Genomic DNA, 26248 nt, shown 5'->3' with positions numbered 1-26248 from the left:
GGTCATTTAATGCTCCAATACCTTTACACTATTACCCTTTCTATTACCCTTTCTATTTAATTGTAATTGTTTTCCAATTTCATTTCCTTAATCAGATATTTACATTTCTTTTTTAATTTATTTATTTTTTAATTTTGTATTTTCAGTAATTTATTTTTAAACAATTTTTTAGTCTAAGATTAAGTTTTTATCTTTCCCTAAATGTTTTTCTATTAATCATATTAAATTGAAATCAATAATGACTAAGTTGTAACACAATCAAATAGTCTATAATATTTAATCATGTTATAGTTTAAAATTTTCAATTATACTAAAAAAATATTTTCTTAGTAAATATTGCATAATTAATTCAAATAAAGCTCGAAATCATGTTACAATTCGACATAAAATTTATATATCACTTCTTTCTTATTGCTACATATAATATAATAAATAACAAAACTAATTTTTAATTAAATTCAGTTAAATTTAAAAAATTTAGAATATTATGTACATGTACAATTAATGTACATTTATCTTTTCTCTTCATGTCCCTGTGTATCTTTTATTTTATTTCGATACCTTGATAATATGATACATAGTATATTACAGACAGAGATTTTCCAGCATCACTTACGTACTAGGAATTACTCCTAATAATTACAAAATGTTGAGGGAAAATATTGGCGATTAACTAGATAATAGATATGATACTCATTTTTTACATCACAGAAGTCCAAAACTTTAAGTATCAAATTCCGGTCCCTAGCTTAAAAACTAGTTGGAGAAAATATATGAAATTTAGCATTATTTTCAGTTATTTCGTGATGCAAATTGCATACATGTTTTAAATTAATAAAATAACTGAATAGGTGTTAATTGTATTATTAGATCGATAAATATTTTTAATATAGATATTCATATGAAAAATAAACTCATATACTACTATTTCAACTCATGTCACAGTTTTACTTAAATCAAAGCCTATAGGAAAATTGTGCACAATTATATCATGATTTTTTGATCCCTTTTAAAGTTGAGGTATAGAACAAAATTTAACAAAAATAATATGCTTATGGCAATCTGGCCTATAAATATCTCTAATTTAGGATTAGAAGAAAAGCAGCAATATAAAAATATGTGATTAGCAATTAGAAAATTCCTGGGATTGATGAAGACTCAATCAGTCTGACATATTTGTCATCATACGTCGATTGTCTTCTTCTTACAAAACATAATTGAAAAAAAAATATTGGGTTATACTTATATTTGCATAAAAGGTATTAAGTTAATGCAATAATAAAAAAATAATATTTTTTATATGGAATCAAACTATAATATGTTTAATAATTAAAATTTAACAAAAAAAGAAAATGAAACCGATGCATTTACGAACTACGAAGTATAATAAATTAAAAATATAAAAAAAATATTCAACTATATGGGTTATACTTATATTTGCATAAAAGATATTAGGAGTTGTATATTTCAAGTAAAGGGCACAATAGTCTCAACATGTTTACTCTTTTTGAGGTGTATTGATTTTGTTGAATTAGCATTAATCACACAAATATTTATTAATATTTTAAGTTTATGGCTGGCCATATTATGGCCATTTAGCATCACCCATAAAAAAAGCATTCAATGAATGCAATGTAAATATTCTCTCAGTCAGAAACTAATGACTACTTAATTAATGCAAATAATCTATACTATTTTTCTTTAAATTATTGTTATTCTATCTAACTATAGGGCTGTTTGATAAATAGATAGCTATTTTTGGGCTAATAAGCCCATGAATAAACAATGGGCCTTTCATAGTCCAAGTCGGCAATTCCACATAGAACGAAACGAGAAAAATAACGCCGTTTAATTAAGCTTTTCACCTTAATGAAACCAGATAAATCTCATATTGTGTAGTTTGAGTTGACATAGTTCGTGAAATGTTTGGTGAAATGTCTGACTGAATTATTTGAATTGAGAAAATGTGATAGATCGAAATGAAACAGTTTACAACCACAGTACATTATTACGAGTCAACCATGTCAAATAGGAAATAATTGATTTTTTCAAATTTCTTGCAACTTATTTTAGTTATATTTGCACAAATTATTCACTCTGAAAATAATAAAAAAATATATAGTTAAATGTATTAATGGAACATAATGGGTAGATCTTATACATTTTGTAAGTGGGTATATTTTGTTTTTTTTTCAATATGGCATATGTCAAATTAATGGAACCAGTAGCCTCGCCGGTTCACTCACCGGTCCGGTTTTTAAAACATTGATTTTACCCTTCGACGAACATATAACTTGGACCGTTATTGGGCCAAGAGATTGAAGAATAATGGGCCCTTAGGTATTTTCTGATTATTTCATCTATGAGTTTCTAATTATTTCATGTATGAGTCTAATATTTCTTGCAATCTCTTGGGTTTAATATTTATATTAAACTTTGAATCTAATTAAAATTATAAGTCACGTAAATTTTGAAGGAGAAAAAAACTACTTTTCCAACGCAACCAAAAAGTTTTTCATACCAAAATTTCTGAAGCCTGATAATTATCAAGCCAAAATTCTTTTGGGCCCTTATTGGCTATTAATGAACAATGTGGGCTCATCACATACCAATTCTCAACTATTAAAATTGGATAGTTTTTTTAGGGGTTGTTCGGTTTAGAAGATTGAATTGTATAGATTTAATGAAACGACAACCGCCACCGCTGCCAACAACCACCTCTTCCATGTGCATTCGGTTCGAACCTCTGTATTGTGTCCGTCCGCACCAGGGACCCCCTACTAATATATTGATAAAATCTAATCCAAATTAAACTTGGAATATATCCATTGTCTCCATTGTCAAGAGTAAGATTGATTGTTGATTATTCGGAACATGTTTGCACTATACATACAAGGCAAAGTCAGTGGGTTTGGTAATAGTGATGCCTTACTAAAATATGGAGTGACATGAACAAATCAATTTTGCAAATATAGAATATGCAACTAATTGTCAAAATGGAGTTGATGACATAGAATATGCAACTTGTCAAAATAGAATATGAAAAATGTCAATATAGAATATGCAATTTGATGTCTAAAGCTAACAACCATGATTTGTTCGTAACAAACACAATTTAAAACTTTCTTTAACTATAATTTGCATATGTAATATTGATTAGTTTCAATGAGTTAGTTGTCAAGTTGATGATAGAGTTCGTTTAGGATCGAAAAAATATACAACAAGCCCAACCAAACAGCATGTTATTAATATTTATATGCGGTGGCATATAAAAATTTATTATTGTCTTACATATAAAATAATTCTCATTTGTATGTGTAATAATTTATTATATATAGATACAAAAATTTTAAAAAAAAATAGCAAAAACAAAGTATAAAAAAATTTGAGTTTGATTGGCCCGACATGTTAGCCAGAATCTTGTAAGTTTAGGGTTAGGGATTGACAATTTATATCCCGAAAAATGATAAGACAAATGACGCATAATCGATCGTACCTAATAGAATTGGCTCAAATCTGAGCAGATTGGCCCGATTATTTAACATCCATATATGTGTATTTGTCCAATGGAGTATGGTGTCTGTGTAGTGTGTAGATGGTGTGTGTAGTGTGTGCGTTCACATTGTGTGATACGATCCTCTATATCTTAGGAAATCACAATTATTTAGTATCTTTTATTCCCCAAATCTTTTCCATATCTTTGTTTTCTTATTCAATAAGTTAGGTTAGTAGTATTCTAGTATTATAAATAGGAGAGCTTGTTATCATTTTATGAAATCAATGAATGAAAATATTTCTTTTGCCCACAAACCAACGTGAATTACTCTAACCCTAGTTTCATCGCTGCCCGACGGAGGAGTTCCGCGCACAGCCAGAAACTAGAATCTCCGCCGATCCTATCTCAGGACGCCGGAAGTTTGTATTGATCGCCGAGCAACCCGCCGCCGATCACCGTTAAGGAATTGAGTCCTTAACAACTAGTGCTTTCATTGTGATCTCACCCTTCCACCATCTCGAATCAAAGCTCCACTGCTGCCCGACGGAAAACATTCCGCGCACAGCACCTGCTTTGGTTGCCGAGTCCAGCCTGTCCGCCGAGCTCTAGCCGCCGGACAATCCTACTTCTGCAAAGCCCGACGGGAAGGATTCCTGCGTGCCGCGTTGAAGTCAGACCATTATCCATAACCCATACCTTACCACCCAAAAGAAAAGAGTGACCCTCTTCATCCAATTCATCCAAAAAAAAAGGAAGAAAACCACCAAACAGAAGCTTCCCCCTTCCTTCGTAGAAAACATCCTATCTTCAGTCCGTCAACAAGTCATACGACTATGCCGGCTATCACCGTTATCAACGCTTGTCCTATGATCAGCCACCACCCAGGTACAGGCGTGAACCATACGGTCCGCCGCAACCTCACCGAATGGGGTCTGTCCAGACGCGCCGCCCCACTTGTTGGGATCCGCCCCGACAACGAACCGATAAATGTTATCCACCACCGTATCGTGATCCAGATATGGTCCCGGATTCATACGTCAAGCCGCGAAACTCCTACGCCCGATATCGCCCGTGGCAGCCTCAATATCACCCTCGTCCAGCCACCAAAGCGGAGGACCCGATTAACGCAAAGTTAGACTGCTTATTGGAAGCATTTGACAAGATAGAAACTTGGTTCGATGCCACAAATCGCCGGTTTAGCAAATTCCGATCTTTACCGCAGCCCGAGCCCGATCTTGATCAGCCCAATGTTTCTGCACCACTCCGAAAGATGGCATATCCTCCATCAAGAAATAATGAGGCTTCTTTTGGGCCTTCACGTGTAGTCCCCAATGAATCAACAGCTCCACCACGCCACCGCACCAAATCCGATCCAACCCCAGTGCGTCAGCCTTCGTGTTGGGAACCACCTCTAATGGCCACCCCTGCTGTAGACCAGATCCACCAACCCTACCAGCCGCCACTGCCGCTGCCGCTATCAAATCACCCGCCGCAGCCGAGTCCAGCACAGCCCTTGGAGCTGCCGCCCTACTCCACTCCAGGCCCTTTCCAGCCCTTGCAACCGCTACCGGAGACAGCTCCATTGTTGGCCTCTAATCGTCTTCCGCAAGCTGCTGTCCCGAGCTCGAGGCCAAAGGAGTGGCAAATGAATATGCAAAAGGCTGGTGAGTATGGTTTGATAAATAAAGTTGTGCCTTGTTCTCATGATGTTGTGGGAGAAAAGAACATTGTTGAAGATAAATGGAAAGAGAATGGGATGGGACCTAAGGGTTTAGTTGAGAGTACAGACGATGAAGATAGTGACATACTTAAGATGATCGAAATGATCACCGTGCGTGCATTCGATCCTGGTATAGGTGTCAGTCTCAGCAATCAAAAAGGAGAATTTCTTGCTCTGCAGATAGCAAAACCGGATCTACGTGATAGCAAGAAGGAGCTTCCGCATGAAGAAGTAATCAAGTGCTTGTTTGCCACGGGGACCTTTCGCATAGAGCTACCCATGCCTGCAAACCATGTTGTCTTCAATACTGCTCCGGAATTTAATGGGGATTTGAATGTCACTGATATTACAAGCATGAATCCTCGATTACCATCGCTCGACGCCGATGCAAGGTTGATTCCTCCACGAAATAACAAACCATGTTTGATCATTCAGGGACGTGTGGCAGAGCTTTCCACTTTAGCATTGAATTTGGATGACCACATCAGTCTGCCTTCGTTGATTTTTTATGGAGGTGATGAAGGGACACGCTCAACTGCTCGGTGTGTGTTTGATCCAGGAGGGGACGCCTCGCCAAGGCTTTTGCAGTCAACTCTCGTCGTTGCTTCGTGGTTTCCACCTTGAGGACAAGGCGAATTTTAACCATGGGGGAGTTGATACGATCCTCTATATATTAGGAAATCACAATTATTTAGTATCTTTTATTCCCCAAATCTTTTCCATATCTTTGTTTTCTTATTCAATAAGTTAGGTTAGTAGTATTCTAGTATTATAAATAGGAGAGCTTGTTATCATTTTATGAAATCAATGAATGAAAATATTACTTTTGCCCACAAACCAACGTGAATTACTCTAACCCTAGTTTCATCGCTGCCCGACGGAGGAGTTCCGCGCACAGCCAGAAACTAGAATCTCCGCCGATCCTATCTCAGGACGCCGGAAGTTTGTATTGATTGCCGAGCAACCCGCCGCCAATCACCGTTAAGGAATTGAGTCCTTAACATTGTGCGTGTATATATTGTGTACTATGCGTATCAAATGTGTTTGTATATTATGTGTGTTGGGTGTGCAGTGTGTACAAATGTGTGTAAAGTGTGTATGTATGTATGTGCAATGTGCGTGCAAAATGCCCAATTTTATGTAATTTTATCAGAATACATAAAATAAGAAGGAATAAGGAACAATAACAATAGAAGGAAATGAATATTTCCTTGGTAGAATGAATTGTCCTTCCCTTCTCCATTCCATCATATCAAGAATGATCGCATTAGCAAAAAGTGGGCTTTACCCACGACGGAAGTTCACGTCCGGAGTCCCTCAATTTCCGGTAAAGATGCCGGATAGTGTTGACGACGAGCAGGAGCGACATCAGCCCGACCCACGCAATGATGGCTATCTGGATCACGCTGCTGAGCGAATCCTTATGAATCACAGGAGTCGCCACCATAATCGAAGCTCCATAGGTGACTCCGACGGCGGTGACGGAGACCCACATGATCAGCACGAGGGCCCACATGAAGAATCTGTACTTGAATGGCAAGCCCATAATCAGAAGCAGTATGACGCTGAGTGACGTCACAAACGCCACCGTGTTGGAGCGCATGAAGTTGCGGTAAATGCGCGGGTCTTTGTAGGCCATCACGGCCTCCCCGGCCTTGTGGTCGGTCGTGTCGTCCTGCCACACGCCGCCGGTGGGGCTGACGGCTGCCTGGAATGCCATGGTGGCGATCAGGACCGCCACCACCATGATGGAGTCGCGCTTCTTGCTCAGCCAGTCCGCCGGTGGGATTTGGGAGGAGTGGGATGGAGACCGGAGCAACTGTTTGATTTCGACGGTTTCACGGTCGGATCCGGAATAGGAGATGTGTTGCTTCAGGATTTGTAAGGGCGTTTCGCCTTTGGAGTTCTTTGATTTCTTGTCGATCTTGGTGGATTTCGTCAAGTATCGAATCATCTAAGAATTTGGGAACAACAAAAAGATGATTGAAGTATTATTAGTAATTAAACAAAAGGAAGCCAACTAATATTAGGGGACGCCAAAAATGACAGCAATAAATTATTTTTAGGGGGATAAAGGAAGTATATTATGCTTTAGTTAATTTTAAACAACCGAGATAAAAAGAAAAAGTACATTTTATGACGAGCAACTTCAAAAATTAATATTAAAAACAATGAAACTTAATAATTTTATCAATTGTCCCATAACAAAACATCCAGATTGTATTTGTGATATGCTGTCAATTTGACAGACATGCATCTCAAATTGATGACATAGTTGAAATATTTGTTAAATGTAAGAAAAGCGATCAAATTCATAGGTGGTGTGGTCCTCTTAATTTCATCAAAATTAAACCAGGAGGAAAATTGAAAAAAATCATTAAGATGCACAATTTTTAAGACCAAAATTAATGATTTTTTCAGTCTGTCTACCCTATAATCAAAATCTATATGAATACAAGCTTTTAGTATGATATAATGAAAATAAATATGATGATATAATATCTCAATTCTTAACTAATCAAAATATGGATTTTCCATAGAAAAAGAGAGTGGTCTCACCTCAAGTTGTTTGTATCTAACAGCCAAATGCAACACAGTCTCCCCAGCATCATCCTCTGCACACACAAACCCACCCAACATACTCACCAAAACCCTCAAAGCTGCGACCTGACGATGTTTCACGCACAGGTGCAACACGGTCTCTCCGCGGTCCAACCGCTCCATCGCAGCAAACTCATCCTTCTTCACAAGCACTTTCAGGACTTCCTCGCGCCCGTTCACGGCCGCCACATGAATAGGGTTCATGCCGTTTCCGTCACGTGACCAGCACATGTCTGGGGCCTTTCCGACCAGTATAGACGCAATGTCCACGTACCCACCGGCTGCTGCCACGTGTAAGAGGGTTTCCTTAGTGTTAGCAAATGAGGCTTTTTTGAGAAGAAATGGATCATTTTGAAGAAGGTTTCGGACTGTTGCTGTGTTCCCTTCTGCTGCAGCATCATACAGCTTCTTCTCAGCTGAATCTATCACCATTTTGAAGGGGTAAACTAATTATTTGGGGTTTAATTATATTGGATCTATTTATAGTGATTTTATTGGAATGAATTCATTTAGAGAGTTGTTACATGATTTGATTTATTAACAATGTGAAACCACTTTAATTGGTTCTTTCTTGACTATGTAATTAAATTGATCAAGTAGTGTAATATAACAATGTGAAACCACTTTAATTGGTTCTTCTTGACTATGTAATTAAATTGATCAAGTAGTGTAATATATGAGCATGTATATGCTAATTAAAATATTAGGCTATTCATTTATTTAATATATATTGACTTCCAACATCCATCCACTAACAAACTAGAGTCTATTTCAGAAACTTTTAATTCTTTACGCAACTAATTATATATAAAAGCCGCCACACACTAGCTTTTAAATATAGCATTTAATAAATAATTTTGAACCTGCTACTATAGTTTTCTTTGCATGGGTAGCTAAGTTAAAAACACCATGATTATTGCTATTTTTAACTTTTGGAACTAGGAAATAAGGTTGAATCTTCTTTCTGGTCAACCTTAGGACATGTGGTCTTTTTTTAAGTGTTGCACTCCTAACCACCAAAGCCTCCTTTTTGTTGTAATACCTTTCTGGTCAACCTTAGAACATGTGGTCTTTTTTAAGTGTTGCACTCCTAACCACCAAAGCCTCCTTTTTGTTGTAATAATCTCTGATGCAATTCGAACGTAGAAACTGGGCAAAAATCTTCGGTGTCAGAATGACTTGAAATTAACACAGTGCATGTGAATCACAATTTGGAATCGAACTCGTTTGCAATTTACTGTTTTTTCTAGTTTAGTTTTAATTTTGTATTTTCTATTTTATTTCCTTTTGAATTTCCAGGGTTTTCTAGATGCTTATAAATAGCCTTATTTTTGTTTTGGACGGTAGTTATTTTTTATAACATTATTCTCGTATTTCACAGAAATAGGATTTCTTTGATTACTTCTCCGTTCAATCTGTTTTCTCTATAAATTTTGCATCAATCCCTCCATCCCATGTATATAGAGAGAGAATTCAGTTAATTCTATATAGAAAAACCAAAGTAACACCGGCAATATCACAAACTCCAGCCTTTTATTTTGCTGAAAAGCCTGCCAAAATTATGTGACTCAAAATATGCATTTTGTAAGTGGGTTTATTATAGGGCCTTAACCTGTGAGCTTGTGCATTTTACATAAAACTTATGTGCTTTTCGATTATCTTCTTCTATGTAATCTGATTTTCAATAAATCCCACCCAAACAGATTACATGCTGCAAATTTATGTACTATAGTTAGCAACATATATGTACATAGTTTGTGTTTCTCTCTTCAGTTAAGGCAAGGAAATTCAGATATAATATATTCAACGAGAGAAATATTTAAGTTAATTTTATATTGGACACCAAATAAAACCAGAGAGATCTTAATGGCCCAGCTTTTTATTTGTCGAAGATGAACTGTTTGATGATATCATATGCCTATTGAAATCAGTAGTATTTGACTAAGAAAATGAGATCACAAAGCTTCTTATGCATTTTGTTAATGGGTATAATTTATTTCTAAAATTTGCAAAAGGGAATATAGCTACTTATTTTATTTTGTGGATCTTTATGTACTCTAGGCCCATTAACGTTACTTATCTTTGGATTCTTATTGGGCCGTATTCCTCTTCGCCCATTAGCTTGTGTTTTGTATCATACTCATTCCATCCCATAAAAATAGAGATTTTTGGGACGACATAATTAGTAAAGTAAAAGAGAATTAGAAAGAAAAAAGTATTGGAATTTTTTTAGTGAAAAATGGGGCATGCCTTAAAAGAGAAAGAAGATACTAAAAATAAAATTGGACTATTTTTATACTTAAGACAGACCAAATTAGAAAAAGTTTCTATTTTTATCGGACTGACCAAATGTATCAATTTCCTTTTTAGTTTGTCGTCAAACAACTGAAGGCGAGCTAAATAACTAATCGAGAACCAATAGACTTATCAAGTGGATCGGTTGGCTCAACCCATTTTGATTAAGGTTCGTTGGCCCAATATTCAAACAAAGCGGGCTTAAACTTGACTCATCGATTGAAAAAGACTTCAATTAGACGATTTCCTAATTAACTCAACCCAGACCCAATAAAAACCTCAGCTAGCCCAGGCCCAATGCCAAGAGTATACAAACAAGATCCACTGACTACAATCAACCTATATCTGAATTAATTTTAATTATGTTTATATATCCTAAATATTTCTATCTAATTATATATTTCCAAATTCCTTATTCTTCCAATTCATTTTTCTCAAACAAAATTATAATAAAAAAAATTAAAAACTTCATAATTGTATAGCATTTGATGTAATTCTAAAATCATAAACAATTATACCACTATATATTAACCATAAATGAAAATAGAAGATCATTTAAATATTTTGCATAAAATTATTAATATACATGATTTTTTTTAATAAATACATAAAAATAAATTTCCAACTCGTTTCATCTAGATTTATTAAATATCGAGCCTAGCCCAGCCCAGCCCGCTTCAGTCATGATCCTAAGTCAAGTCTAGCCTCAAGTTGGCCGGGACTGAGTGGGCTTGGGCCGGGCTGTGACAATCTCACCCGTTTGACAACTCTAGTTCCCGCAAACGGAAATTTATGTCCGGCATTCCTCAAAGTTGGCGGATAATGTTGGCGACAAGCAAAACTGTCATGAGACCGACCCAGGCAGCGATGGCAAGCTGGATTACACGGCTGAGGGATCCCTTCTGGGCATGAGGAGCTGCTACCATAATTGAAATTCCATAGGTGACGGAGATCCAGACGATGAGCACGAGGGCCCACATGAAGAATTTGTACTTGAAGGGTAAGCCAATGATGAGCAGCAGTATGACGTCACAAATGCCACCGTGTTGGAGCGTATGAAGTTGCGGTAACTGCGAGGGTCTTTGTAGGCTATCACCGCCTCCCCGGCCTTGTGGGAAGGAGTGTCCTCCTGCCACACTCCGCCGGTGGGGCTGACAACGGCCTGGAACGCCTGATCGCCACCACCATGATGGAGTCGCGCTTCCGTGTCAGCCATACCGTTTGATTTCGTCCGTTTCGTGGTCGGATCCCGAATAGGAGATGCGCTGCTTCAGGATTTTTATTGGAGTTTCCCATTTCGAATTCTTTGATTTCTTGTCGATCTTGGTGTCTTCAGCCAAGTATCGAATAATCTGCCAACAAATAAGCAAAATTGGTTTTGAACATTAATTATACATAGGGATATTTGATAAAAAAAATATATTGAATTTTTGTAATTTAATATTTTAATTTTAATGATAGTAGGACATACTAGGATTTGCTCAAACTTCATGATTAAATGACTTAATTATGAAATTTGTTTGAACTTTATGGTTTAAATATTCCAATTCTAGTAATAAATATATAAATCACACTATCATAATGTTGAAGGATTCTGAAGTTTGAACATTTTAATATGGTCCAATATAGTAATTATCTTTAATTAATTAAAGACACTTTTTAGACGATTTTCATTATGTTATACGTGGAATTAAAGCAATACTACTAAAGTTTGAGTCATTCTCTAAATACATTTGATAAAATCTCATTTCTATCAGTGTTTTACAAAACGAGATACAAAGATTTGAGTTTTGAGATTATTTTAGTTAGAGGAAGTTAGCTATGACCAATTATTCGTCTAAGATTGAGTTTTGAGATTGAATCTCATGAACCAAATACACTACATATTTAATCCTGAAATACAATCTTGCAAACCGAACATTCCTATAGAAAATTCAGTTAATTCTGTATAGAAAACCAAAGTAACACCGGCAATATCACAAACTCCGGCCTTTTATTTTACACAGATGGACTGTTTGATGAAAAGCCTGCCAAAAATTATGCGACTCAAAATATGCATTTTGTAAGTGGCTTAATTTTATTTAAAAAAGAAAAATCAAAAGGGCATATATCAACTTGGGCCCTTATTGGGCTGTGTTTCTCTTAGCCCATTGACATGTGTTGTGTATAACATAGCATTGGGATTCTTATTGGGCCAAGAGATTAAATATTGAAGGGCTTAACCGGTGAGCTTGTGCATTTTTCTAAACTTGTATGCTTTTAGATTGTCTTCTTTGTTGTAATCTGCTCTTCAATAATTCCCACCCAAACATTATTCCATGCTGTAATGTTTGCTTGCTCGGTAACATGTTCAGATTGTCACAAGTTAGAGGTAATATAAGGCCGACAAAAAGCATAATATGAGTTTATATATTGTGATTAACAAATTAACATAAAAAAAATGTAGATAAGAGTAAAATTCAGTTAATTCTATATGGCGAACCAAGGTAACACCGGCGATGAACTGTTTGATGAAATGCCTGCAGAAATTATGTGATTCAAAAAATAAAATTTCTAAATGGGTATATTGTGTTCTTAAAATTTCCCAAAAGGGCATAAATCTATTTATTTTGTGGATTTTTATGTTACTCTGGGTTCTAATTGGCCAGTAATATTTAGTCCAATGCTAATACCTGTTATACTTACTTTTTACTAATTTTGGTATAGACCTTGCATTCCACTAACTTATTCACACTCACGTAGTATTACTCCCTCCATCCAAAAAAATATGCACTTTGGATTCGACGCGAGTTTTAATACTACCTCCGTCCCGCATTAACTGTCACATTTAATTTTCTGCACTCGTTTTGTACAAATGATAATAAATAGTTAAAGTCGAGCCGAACCCAAAGTGCATATTCTTTAGGGATGGAGGGAAGTATTTTATTTAATAGTTTCAAGAACCATTAGCTGTCACTGTTTACTCTTTTTCAGTCTCCGGTAACCCAGATTTTGTGGATATTGTTCATAGTATTCTTGTTCTTCGTGCTCCGCTTCCGCAATGAGATTGATGAAATTCATTTGAGAGGGTTTGAGTGAGAGATGAAGATATAGATAAGTTGTATGAAAAAATATGAATGAGAGATGAATGTGAGATGATTTGATGTGAAAAATAGATGATGAATGTGTGTATTTATAAATGATTTTGGGAATAAAAAAAATTAAAAAAATTCCAGAAAAACGGTAAAAAAGCCATATTTTTGGGAATATGAAAATATATATTTTTAAAATTTTTGGTATTATTTTTTATTTTTTTTAAAAATGAATTTCCAATGGAAATGTTGTTGGTCAACCAGGAGCCGCTACGTCAGCTGCTCGCTGTCACGGGCGTGCTCTTGGCTAAGAGCAGCGCCGCGCCAGTGGCAAGAGCGCAGCGGCGAGCAGACGGTGCTGCGCCGCTGGCATGGACGGACGGACGGACGAGCCGCTGCTCACCGCTGCGGATGCTCTAAAATGTGTGTTTCACAAAAAGAAACTAAAATTAAAATAGAGAAGACTTCTATTGACTAGGAAATCCGAAATCTATTGCAAACTCCAGCAGAGTATCTGAATGACTGAATCTCTACCTCTTCACAGATAACCCTCCATCTTCTAACTCAAACATTTCATCAAACATCTCTCCGGCATCATGGACATCACGCCGATTCTCTCCAACAGAATGCAGAAAATCTGGAACGCGGTGGAGCTCCGCCTGCTTGTCCTCCTCAGCCTCTTCTTCCAATTCGTCCTCATCTTCACCGGAAACAGAAGAAAATACACCCGAAACAAGTGGGTCGCCCCGATCCTCTGGTTCTGCTACCTCGCCGCCGACTCCGTCGCCACCCTCGCCCTCGGCGTCCTCTCCCAAGCCGAAGGCGATTCCGATAAGAATTCCGTCGAGGCAAAGCACACCATCACCGTATTCTGGGCGCCTTTCCTCCTGATGCACCTCGGCGGGCCCGACACCATCACCGCCTACGCCCTGGCCGACAACGAGCTCTGGTCCCGCCACCTCCTCAGCCTCATCAGCCAAGTCGTCGTCTCCATCTACGTCTACGTCCGCTCTTTCACGCGCGTGCCTCTGAATTTCCTATGGCTCGCGATCTTCGCCGCCGGAGTTGTCAAGTACGGGGAGAGGAGTCTGGTTCTCTACAACGCGAGTAAGAACCGGTAATCATACGGATATTTGTTCCATCTCATCTAAATTTCTCCATTTTAATTGTATTTTTCGGGAGATTTAATTCGAATTGAGATCTAGCATACTAGAATTTGGGTTTTTTGTTTTTTTTTTTAATTTTTTTTTAAATTTTTTTTTTCTTATTAGTTCCCCCTCAATATTTATGAATTGACTAAATATTCTGAAAATCAATTAAGGAGTTATATTTATATGAATGACCAAATTCACAGAGACCAATATTCTGATCAAATGTACCAGGTACCGTGACTCGCTGATTTCTCGGCCGGATCCGGGGCCAAACTACGCCAAATTCGTGGACGAGGCGACTTCTAGAGAGGAAGAGGGATACAGAGTCGAACTTGGGAATTTAGTCCCCGGCGTCCCATCATCGACTCACGAGGCTCGCGAAGACGTCGATTGCGACGTCTTGGCGATGGCCAATGAATTTTTCGGAACATTCAAGAAGCTTTTCGCGGACTTGATTCTGAGCTTCCAAGACCGCGAAGAGAGCGTTTCGTACTTCACGAATTTGAGTAGTAAACAAGCCTTCGACATAGTTGAGATTGAACTGGGGTTGGTATACGACTTGTTCTACACTAAGTCGTTTATGCTCTTCTCTAAGAAAGGATTCTTATGCCGTGTCGTCAGCTGCTCAGCCACCGTTGTTACATTCGTGCTCTTCCTCTTCCTCAAAAACAATTACCCAGAAACGGAGGTGATCATCACTTTTGTCCTGCTGGTGGGTGCTATTTTTCTGGAGATGTATGCAATTCTGGTGCTTTTTTTGTCAGACAAAATGATGATCTGGTCGGGATCAGACTTGACAACAAGGCCTAAAGAAAAATTACCCAGATTCATATCACTACTCTACCGCTTTCGTTTGGTTCCGGCAAGACACAGATGGTCGAATTTGGTGGGACAATACAACATTATTGACCATTGCATCAGATATACGCCAAAGCGCGCGACTAAAGTCAACCGGTATCCTGAGAAGATCGACCGTTGTATTGCTTACATCAAGTACCAGAATTTGTACATCCGTCAATCTCTGGATGTGATCTTTCGTTTTGAGAGCAAGTCCGTCGAACCGGGCTTAAAAGAACAGATCTTTAAAACGATCAAAGAAAGAGCTGTGAGAGGTGGACGCATAAAGGTGGACAGTTTTTGGTCCAACGATACTTTGAAAGCTGCGAAATGTTTCGACCTGAACGATGAGATAGAGTTTGATCAACGTATTCTCATATGGCACATGGCTACAGATATCTGTAGTCAAACTGCAGAAGGAGTCAGTAAAGACTGCATCTTGTTATCTAATTACATGCTGCATTTGCTGATCGCCTTCCCTTTCATGCTCCCCAGTGGGATAGGACAGATCCGTTTCCAAGACACGTGTGCTGAAACCATTGAATTCTTCGATAATCAGAGGAGATTAAGGGAGGTTGCTTGTAAGATGTTATCTGCAAAGAAGGTTAAGTTCAGACCGTCTGATGTGAAAGGAGACAGAAGCAAATCTCTCCTTTTCGATGCTTGTCGACTTGCTGACTATCTGAAAAGGCAAAACACATGGGAAATAGTAACTCAAGCTTGGCTTGATATGTTACTGTTTGCAGCGGCGCAATGTAGTTGGAGTGATCATGCTGATAAGTTGAGTCAAGGAGGAGAGCTCCTCACTCATGTATGGCTTTTGATGGCACATTTTGGAATGACAGATCATTTCCAGATTTCAAAGGGCTACATCAGAGCCAAACTAGAGTTGAAGTAGATGGATCAACGTGATGTCTCAGTTGTTCAATTTGTCTTGTTTGAATGTTATAGTTGATTGCAAATAAATGGTGGTGTTGTATCTTCAAAGCATAAGGTTTTATTGTACTTCCTAGACGAGGTAGGTGACAATTTTGAATTTTCTATATTGTTTATGTAGGGATCAGACAAGTCCAGATTCACTATTTACCGAGACCTTTTTGTTCTTCTACAAGAGAGCTCAGCCAAACTCTCACTCACGCGGCTGATTTACAAAGAAACTAGCTATTACAATATCTAGCTATACACAAGTAATCCTAGCACTCCTTGACAGGATGCTACTGGATCACTAGGAAACCTGCACACTCAATAAACGTGTGAGCAAACCAACAAAGGATCCTCTCGGATCTAACGAGTAATGCACACAAGTAAACAAGAAACACAAGAAACACAAGAAACCGAATAGATCTTGGCAATGGCTCAGCCACCAGCCAATAGTACAAATCTATTCCTCAGAAATCAGATCCAAGGGAGCAACGTTGAATCCACCGGTGATTCACCTCCACCACAGATATCAACACCAACCGACTCCACCATACCAGATCTGAAACCTCTCGAACACAGACTCACACAGAACCTCACACACAAAACCCTAGTTCTACACAAAACCCTAGTTCTCACCAACACCATAGCAACCGAAGCAGTTTCTTTCTCCAATATTCACACAAGATCAATCACTCAAATAACCGTGAAAGATCACAGAGAAACAACCGCAGACTCATCGGTGAAGAAGAGAGAGCAGAGATGATTTCAACAGTTAAGAGAGTAGAGAGAGAGGGAGAGTTTCGAATGTCAAGAGGCAGAGGGAGAGACATGAGGGTATATCAACCGAGCATTGGGCTAGGGCAACTACCAGCCCAAATCCATCAAGGCCTTCATTTAAACACAACCCAAATAATAGTACACCGCCCAAATATCCAACAGTTTAGGATGCATTTGATGTGAATTATGAAAAAAAAATTATGTTTGAAGCAACTTGTATTTTAATTTCATTTTCTTGTGAAGCAGAGTATTAGCGGTAAGGATCTTCTAATCCACTTTTTCTCCTATATTCCTGTTCCACCTCTCACAATAGAATAAAATAATACCATCATTTATTAAAATTGATCATAATTATAATATTATTTTATTCTATTGTGAGAGGTGAAACAAGAGTTAAGGAGCAAAAGTGGACGAGGAGATCCTTACCGGAGTATTAGTCCTTCCAAAACCAGAGGAGTTTCATGACCCCTCTTCTTTTACAAGGAAACTCAGAGAAAACGATTTAGCAAAGCATTAATGTGCTGACAATTCGGTCACACTGCAAAATTGGAAGAACATGCAGTAACTTAAAACATTCAGCACTATGCTAAATTTGATAAATAAAGACTATTTATATTAATTCCTAGGCTGGTTCGAACCTCTTAAGTTGACTCGGGAAAGAGAACCGACAAAGAAAACCCAAGAGAGAACTTATAAACTTCAATCGATACATTACTTAATAAAATGAAGACTCGATAAAAGATACGTAAAACAAATCATGAATATAAACATGATCATGACTCTGTCATAATCGTGGAACTTGGCGGGCCGAGCTCCAAATACGTCTCGGCCTTGATGTCACTATGGGCTCATGTCGTGGCTTGGGTCATGCTAGATTGGACTTGGTGGCCGTGGTGCTGTTGTTGGGCTTAGGGCCACACTAGGTATGTTCCCTACATCAGATATGGCGAGGCATTTCTCTAGAGATGATGGAACTTTCTGGAGTTTGTCACAGTTTTTAAGCACAAGATGCTCAAGACTAGGAAGACAATCAGGTAAGGCTTCCCAGGAGACTAAATCCGTGGTGTCGATCAGCAAGAAGCTTAGACGACCAAAACCATCAGCACGTGTACTAGTCAAGGACTCTCCAGTGATTGCATTGTTTTTCAACTTAAGGGTCTTGAGGCAATCAATCATTCCCAATTCAGACATGCACTCCCATTTCAAGTGTGTACCTGAAAGTGTGAGACTCCAGAGAGTTCGTGGGATGCAGTTAAGATTCAACTGACAATCAACTGCAGATTCATTTATCAGCTTCAACTTTTCAAGATGGTTCAGTTCCTTTATGGATCCGGGTTCTGCAAGAGTGGCTAAGTGCCCTCGAATCCCCAATGTCTTTAGGTTAGGGGCGACTCGGAACACTTCCTTGGTGCAACATGAAGGTGTCAATCTAGTCAGTGTCCGAAAATATTTGGACACTACACTTTCTGATACGGCTAAAACAATGGCTGCTTTTGTCACCAAATGCTGAAGCTTAAACATCCTCCATGTATTAGCTTTGAATAGAAGAGAAGACGCCCGAGTGTCCACCACCAAAGTTTCTAGGTAGCATAGCGTAGCTATGCTTTCGGGGATTTCGGAAATCTCACCACAAGATAGTGAGATGTACCTCAAATGGATAAGCCTATTCAACTTGTTGGGAAATCTGGTGAAATTGACGTTCCTGCACTCCAGAACCCTGAGCAACTTGAACCATTTATGGATCCGGGAGATTTCTTTACGACTCAGAACAACACTCTCATCCTTGTAGAAACATAGAATAGAACGTACACTTGGCTCCTTTGGTTTACTGGAAAGGAATTTGGAGAGATCAGAGTAGATACAGAGACGACTGTTTGGAGTGAGAGAAACTGGACGATCTTCGATCATTTTGATCTCTTGGTAGAGATCTTTCTCAGTAGCTTTATATTTGCAGAATGCATGTATTAGCTTATGTAGACTGCATGTCTTAATCTGGCCGTCAAGATATCTTTTAACAACCATGACTAAGTTCATGTGAACAAGCTCACGCAAATATTTATCTGCAGTTTCCTCCAAACTCTGCAACTCCTCAATTTCACCCATATTTATCTCATCAAGTTTATGCACAGCATATTCTCCCAAGATGTGTCCCCGGTCGTATAGAAGTCCTTCTGCCATCCACAAGCGAACCAATGTCCGAACAGGGATCTCATGACCTTCGGGAAACACTCCCAAGTAAAGGAAGCATTCTTGCAAACGCAGAGGCAATCTAGAGTAACTCGACCCTACACGTTTAAGAACACGTTGCTGAGCACCGTAGTCTGCAATATACATCGTGACATTCTCAGACACAGCCTCCCACAACTTCTTCATGATATTCTTGGCTGCTTCTGTTGAGGACGAGACCACTAGACTCTTTCCAGCTGCTTCTACTGCAAGCGGCGATCCATCACACTTTCGAGCTATACGCTTCCCAGTAGACTTGACCGTATCAGGGCACTTGCCAAGCTCACCAAAAACCTCCAACTGGAGTAGTTCCCAACTCTCCTCCTCGGTCAGGAAACGCAGCACGTGAGGCTTTGTGGAGACATAATTGTAGCAACTGGTTATCAAGACTTTGCCAATCGCCGGAAACATGAGCATGACACTTTTCCACCTTTCGGTATTCCATACACCATCCACAATTAGCAAATATTTGCTCTTCATGAGAGAGTCTCTAACTCTGGCCATCAACATATCGTCGGGTAGATAATAGAGATCACTGGGAATCCCAATTGAGGAATCCATGCAGTTGCTGCAGGACGCTTGAGAAGTATCAGCTTTCCAAGAACCACTATTCTCGAGTTGCATTAGAATGTAGAGAAACAGATCCCTATCAGGGAGGTAGGGAACAGCTCCCTCATTAACCCAAAGGAGGGTGGGGAACTCCTCACGGATTCTGTTGTCATGGTAAATCTTGGAGGCCAGCGTTGTCTTGCCTATGCCATGCATGCCTGTGATAGCGATAACATCGAGTGTCTCCGTTTCTTTCATAAGAGTGCTGATTAAGGTCTCTGCCTCATCTTTTAAACCAACAAACTTCTTTGGTTGGGGCGGCGGCTCAACCTTTTTGTTTCAAAATTAAAATGAGTATATATCATTAGAGATATGCTATGTGATCATTATTCTCGTGTGACATACATTAAGCGTTGTTTATTTTAATTTATACATACTACCTCCATCCCACATTTAATGTGGACACGAATTTTAAGAAATATAAAAAAAAGTGTGTTGAATAAGTTAGTGATTATGAGTTCCACTTATATATATATATATATATATATAAGTGGGACGGACCGAAATGTCAAAGTGTGACATTTATTGTGGGACAGAGGTAGTATATTTTATTTGATTCTAACCAGTGACAGAACCACATGGGGACTAGCCCCTTCGCCAGCGGGGGCTTGACCAGCACCAGACCCCGACCCTCCCTTGTAAGACCCAACTTCGATCTCTCTCCGCCCCAGTGAGCCCTGCACTCCAACTGTCAGCCGCTGATCTCTGAAATTGAAAATGAAAATAGGGAGGAGAAGACAAAGACTACGGCTTATTAATTTTGGGCCAGTTATTTTATTATTGGGTTGCTTTTTATTTCTGGCCTTTTGGACTATAATAAACTAAATTAACTAATAATGCCCATGAGTTAAGTAGCCCAATTCCCTTATGAACAATAATGCCTGGAGTTCCAATAACGACTACGCTAAATTAACTACTTAGCTGTGTTTGTTGAGCAACTAAATGGATATATTAATCAAAATATTGTAAAATTATAAAAATAATTTATCCAAATAAAATTATCATATCTGCAGCAGTAGTGAAGTACTGTCTCATGTTTTTAATAAATTTTGTTTGATTCAATGCTTGTTAATTTAATTGATACTTATATTTGGACCACTTGATGATTTGGTAAAATTAGAATTAGTATAAAATTATTTGTATTGTGCAAGTCGTAGTTAGTAAATTCTAGTACACCCTCAGTTCCATAATCGATGACATACTTGAGAGATGACATAAGATTTTAGGAGATATTATTAGAGAAAATAAAATTTATAATTAATGTAAGAGTGAACTTTTTCTAAATAAGGAAATACGACATTTTTTGTAGAATAAACTAAAAAGGAAAGTGTGACATATAATAAATTTTGTTGTTATTTTAAGATATGCAATTTTTCGAAAACAACTACTCCATCATCTCAGCGTGTGCAAGAGATTACATATAATAAAATCAAATATTTTAATATTATTTTTTTAAGGATTTCAGCCCCGGCTTATCTAATTTTCTAGTTTCGTCACTGATTCTAACATTAAAAATGTTATTAAAAATTTTATTATAAAAAAGAAATATGACTTAAATTAAAATGAGATAATTAAATAAATAGCATCTGCAATGGAATGGACAGCCATATCTGAATACTCCGTACTGTGCAGGACTAGTAATAAATTGAGGTAGATTTGTGATGATGCAGGTTTATGATTTAGTGTAGTGGATCAGATAGAGTTGAGCGGTGGAAGATCTTCGAAACTACTACACACCTACTCCACAAATATTTCTTTTAAATGGTTAAAGATACAGCATCTTAATTTCAATAAAGTCTTTTATTTTGACATAAATATATTTTAATGTCTTTAATAAACTGACAAATTTTTTACAAACACACTTCAAAAAGTATGATAATTAAGACCAATTTTTAAGATTAATTAAATGCCATTTGTCATTCATTAAAATTGTAGGGCCAACCGACCATATTAGCAATTAATATTGTCAGGTACTTCCTCAAATGTCATTTGTCATTCAATAAAAATTGTATTGTCAGGTACTCCCTCAAATGTCATTTGTCATTCATTAAAATTGTAGGGCCAACCGACCCAAATTAGCAATTAATATTGTCAGGCACTCTCTCAAATGACATTTGTCATTCTAATAAATTGCAGGGCCAACCGACCCCATATTAGCAATTAATATTGTCAGGTATTCAGTTATGGCTGGCCATTCATTGTAGATACTATGTTATTAAAAATTTTAATTTCACAAAATTCGTAAAATTCAAAGCTTAAGATAATAAGCAAATCGAGTTTTGATTTTTATAAATTTTTTGAAATTAAAATTTTTAATAACATTTTTTATATATTAGAATCAAACAAAAAAATATATATAAATCAAAACGAACAATATTAAATATGCATCAAACAAGAGCGGTGTTCACATAAGATATGTAATATTTCATTCCTTTATATCATTAATCATATCTTAAACGCTTTTAATATTTTACCATCCCTCCATAAAAAAAATATGGCCACCCACTATTGTTTGGATGAGCAATAAAAAGTATTCCTTCCGTCCTTCACTAGATGTCTTACATTTTTTACTGGCTTGAGTTTTAAAGAATTGTTTGACTTTATAAAATAAAGTGGTTAATAAGTTAGTGGAACGTAAATCTCATTTTAATATATTTATTTTATAATAAAATGTGAGTGGACTGAGTTAAGTGGAATGTGACTCCTTTTGACAATTATAAAAGTGAAATAAGACAATTATTAATGGATAAAAACGAAAAAGAAAAATGAGACCTTAATAATGAACTGATGGAGTACTAATAAAATGAGTTCCTCTACAATTCACAGAATACAATACCTAATTTTTATTAAAAAAAATTGGCAGCACATATCTTTGGTGATTAAATTTTTTGCAGCACTTATCTTAGGCTACTCTATTTAAAATTGTGGTGGAGTGGAGTCTAAATTTTGCCTAATTAGGCCATTGGTTTCTCTTAACCAGAGCAAACCACTGAGCTACTGAAAGAATTAGGCAGGGATGTCAGTGTAGCCCGTAACCCGTGGGCTGGCCCGAATAGCCCGCCAAATTTATAGGGTTAGGGCCGGAAATTTCTAGCCCGATAAAATCAAAACCCGATTAGCCCGCACCCGATTAACCCGCAACCCGTTAGGGCCAGACCCGAAAACCCGATGGGCTAGCCCGAAAACCCGATAAAATTTCTATTATTTAATATTTTTACTTATAATTCGACACTTCATTGATTAATTTTATAATATATATAACTAAAAAAATAACTTTCAATTTTATATTAAATATAAAAATTATATATTAAAATTTTTATTAATATAAAAATTGATAAATAAATTTAAAACTTCAAATTCACTAAAAAATATATTTAAATTTCTAAAACATACATTAAAATTTCACAAAATATCTCAAATATTAGTATTTGATCATGTTTATGATTGCGTTTAATCATATATTTCAAATATCTCATAATTAAATATTTTACATTTAATAAATATAACTTATTTTCATCATTATTTATTGGATTGATCGCATGTTAATTTTATTGGTAGCAACCCGATTAACCCGCTGGGCTAGCCCGAAACCCGAGATTTTAGGGTTAGGATTGAACTTTTATAACCCGAAAGAAATCACAGCCCGATTAGCCCGCACCCGATTGACCCGCAACCCGAGCGGGTTGGCCGGAAACCCGATGGGCCGGCCCGATTGACATCCCTAGAATTAGGGATGGGTTTTATGTAGGAATATTGTTGACAGTATTAGTACTTTTATAGGCTACGTAAGCAGATAATTTGGGCTGTCTTTGGTTTAAAATGGATTGTCTTAACTTGGGCTTCCATAATTAAATGGGTTGGATTTCCATTAAAGTTATTTATTTTACAGACTTATTGAGTTAATTAGCCTAATTTAGGCTTGGTCACCAAATCAACTTTCAAGTTTGTATCAATTTTTTTAACTAAGCATTATACTCCACTCTTGTTTATAAATTATTGCTGGATTAATGTGTAGTTTAGATTTAAAAAAATATATTAAGAATGAAAATGTATAAAAAGTGACAAGTGAATTGCAAATTTAGTACCTATTGAATGTATGATGTATAGGTACGGTACTTCAGGAAAATAAAATACACTAATAATATCTCTGAACTAAAGTTTTAGTTCAGTTTAGATGATATTATAAATAAATAGAGACTAATTTTGATTGACAGATCAAAATAAAATAACAATTGTATTTTGTCAGATATGTAATCACCCTTTCAGATATAACCGTTAAGCATAGAGTTGTAATTGTCCAAAAACCAATGACAAAATAATTAAAATCAGATAAGAAAGGAAATTAATAAAGTAAGCAAAGTGATATTAAATTTGATCTTACCTGAATCGTTTCTGTAGATTGTGTTTGTTGGGTTCCCAGAATCATGTATGATTTGATTCTGTTAGTGATGGGATCTAACTTTCGAGATTTAATGGAGTCGAGCGACCTCTCTACCACCACATCAAGCTGTTTAATCAGTGCTAGGCGGAAGCATGTAATCTTGGTCATGGCGGCTGCTCTTCGAGACGATGAAGCTTCAATGGCGTCTACAACGTCATAAACCACCTCTTTCAGCTGCCTCTCCAAATCCATTTCTCTGAATTGCTCCGTCTGCAGATTTCTGGCGGCGTCGGCAAGATATGCCTTTATCATTTTGATTTCCTTTATCAGGTGCTTGAGCTTGTCTGACACCCCAATCCCATAGCTGAAAAGTTCATGTGGGTTTTGCGCAATAATTTCTATGGCGTCGTCCATCTTGGGTTAGATTAGATAAGCTAGGGGTGTGCGGATATATATATGATGGTGATCAAAACAAGTATGACTTTAAACAAAGAAATACAGGCCAACTTTCATCCTTAGATCTGGCGAGATCATCTTGATATTAAAAGATCTAATGACTCAATTAATTCCTTAAATCTTATTATTTTATTCACTAAAAATTTAATAAGGTTAATTAAGTCATTAGCTATATCTCGTTGGTTATGGCATCTCCTATAATATTGTCATTTCTCTTTCCACTAACAAATCATATGCGTCAATTATAATTTGAATTGACTCAACTTCTTCTCCTTCGTATATTCATCTTCTTCAGCCACTGTACCATCAAACTTCTATTACAATTGTTCAGGATTAATCTTTTCCATTCTCAATTCTATATCATCGTCATTGGAAGATCCCAACTCCAATCGTGTTCCAGATTAATCTGTTCCATTTTCAATTCTATATCATCCACGTTGGCAGATCGCAACTCCAAAAATGGAATCCGACACACATTCTACTTCGCCCGTAAATAATCAATCACACTCTGATGACGTTGTTGGGAATACAGGTTATGGTTATGTTTTTTATTTTCATTTGTTTGTTATGCTCCGATTCACATATTTGTATCTGTGTATGTCATCGTCTTCGGTTGTATGAATCTTTTCAACTATATTATTTGATCGATTTGTCCCTTATGCTTTGATTTGTGTATAGCATGACCCATTTCCGTATAAGATAGTTGTATGAGTTGTATGCCACGATTTCTTCATATTATGACCTATCATCATTCTACATCCGGTAGATGGAAACTTGTCTTTTCTTAATCGTTAGTTTTTTGGTGTTTTCTGATTATGAATTATTACAGATTTAAATACACCAGAATACCCTATAGAAGAAACTAATTGAGGAATTTTATGGGGCTGAGGCACCCCAGGAAGTAGATGTTCAACCACCCGAAGTCGTCAGCACGAAGGGATGTGGTAGTAGACTCCCCTCAAGAGTGAAGAAGGCTTTGAAGCTTAAGAGGAAGCCTTTGCGTCAATGCAAGAAATGTCAGGAGTGGGGTCACCACGATTCAAGGAATTGCGACAAATTCAAAGAAAAAGAAAAGCGGCTGTCTAGAAGAAATTCTGAAGTTTGATACAATGTATTCTATTTTTTGAAGTAACGTCAGTTTAAGTTTTTTTAGGAGACCATTTTATTTGCAATGACGTTGTTAGAAATTACTGAGTTCATTCATATTTGTATTAGGCATTCTGTTTCTCAGTTGTTTTATGTCATGACTGGAACATTAGATTATTATGACTCAGTTTACCATTAAGTTATCATGACCCATATGTTCATCTAGTATGACCCAAAAGAATAGATTAAGTTTTTGGCATATAAAACAGTAGTTTTACGTCATGACTCTAATATTGCATTATTATGACCCAATATACCCACATACTTTTATGACACATAAAATCGTTTAGTATGACCAAAAAGCATAACTGTTGTTTTTAATAATTGTTTTTGCATGCTTCAATCGTACTAGCTTTATTAATATGTTTAAAACATGAGTAGAATCGCGTATTTGGTTTTTTAATATGTTCTAAACACGAGAATATTCTTCGTTCGTACTATTAATCAGTTTGTGTCATGCAAACATATCTATCAAATTGTATGAGGCATTCTGGTATTCAGTAGTTTTACGCCATGCCTCGACTGTTGATATAGTATGACACAAATTAACCTAACAATTCT

General features: G+C 37.0%; 3 protein-coding genes across 3 annotated transcripts; 1 reads left to right on the top strand and 2 right to left on the bottom strand.

The window, feature by feature from the left end:
• Positions 1–6343: 6343 nt before the first annotated feature.
• Positions 6344–8439, bottom strand: LOC121799729 (ankyrin repeat-containing protein At5g02620-like). The gene is made up of 2 exons (XM_042199182.1): positions 7776–8439; positions 6344–7170 (listed from the first exon to the last, which is right to left on the bottom strand). The coding sequence occupies exons 1-2, from the start codon at positions 8247–8249 to the stop codon at positions 6484–6486; spliced, it is 1161 nt and encodes a 386-aa protein (XP_042055116.1). The 5' UTR covers positions 8250–8439; the 3' UTR covers positions 6344–6483.
• Positions 8440–13638: 5199 nt separating this feature from the next.
• Positions 13639–16261, top strand: LOC121798541. Its single transcript, XM_042197603.1, has 2 exons — positions 13639–14300; positions 14566–16261. The coding sequence occupies exons 1-2, from the start codon at positions 13780–13782 to the stop codon at positions 16067–16069; spliced, it is 2025 nt and encodes a 674-aa protein (XP_042053537.1). The 5' UTR covers positions 13639–13779; the 3' UTR covers positions 16070–16261.
• A 1199-nt stretch (positions 16262–17460) lies between these two features.
• On the bottom strand, positions 17461–24604 carry LOC121797757 (putative late blight resistance protein homolog R1B-12). Its single transcript, XM_042196463.1, has 3 exons — positions 24086–24604; positions 20268–20381; positions 17461–19974 (listed from the first exon to the last, which is right to left on the bottom strand). Exons 1-3 carry the CDS (start codon positions 24497–24499, stop codon positions 17740–17742), a joined length of 2763 nt encoding a protein of 920 aa, XP_042052397.1. The 5' UTR covers positions 24500–24604; the 3' UTR covers positions 17461–17739.
• Positions 24605–26248: the final 1644 nt, after the last annotated feature.

The sequence above is a fragment of the Salvia splendens genome, chromosome 4 (genome assembly GCF_004379255.2).
Source record: "Salvia splendens isolate huo1 chromosome 4, SspV2, whole genome shotgun sequence".
NCBI classification, from domain to species: Eukaryota; Viridiplantae; Streptophyta; class Magnoliopsida; order Lamiales; family Lamiaceae; genus Salvia; species Salvia splendens.
This window is presented reverse-complemented; position numbering and strand designations above follow the sequence as displayed.

Bases quoted from the DNA above. Each gene is read 5' to 3' on its own strand.
- LOC121798541 (XM_042197603.1), top strand. From the start codon at position 13,780: ATGGACATCACGCCGATTCTCTCCAACAGAATGCAGAAAATCTGGAAC. The intron at 14,301-14,565 runs GTAATCATACGG...CAAATGTACCAG, and splicing joins TACAACGCGAGTAAGAACCG to GTACCGTGACTCGCTGATTT.
- LOC121799729 (XM_042199182.1), bottom strand. From the start codon at position 8,249: ATGGTGATAGATTCAGCTGAGAAGAAGCTGTATGATGCTGCAGCAGAA. The intron at 7,171-7,775 runs GTGAGACCACTC...CCAAATTCTTAG, and splicing joins TTAGATACAAACAACTTGAG to ATGATTCGATACTTGACGAA.
- LOC121797757 (XM_042196463.1), bottom strand. From the start codon at position 24,499: ATGGACGACGCCATAGAAATTATTGCGCAAAACCCACATGAACTTTTC. The intron at 20,382-24,085 runs GTAAGATCAAAT...GTTGGAGTGCAG, and splicing joins AATCTACAGAAACGATTCAG to GGCTCACTGGGGCGGAGAGA. The intron at 19,975-20,267 runs GTTAGAATCAAA...TGAAACAAAAAG, and splicing joins CCCATGTGGTTCTGTCACTG to GTTGAGCCGCCGCCCCAACC.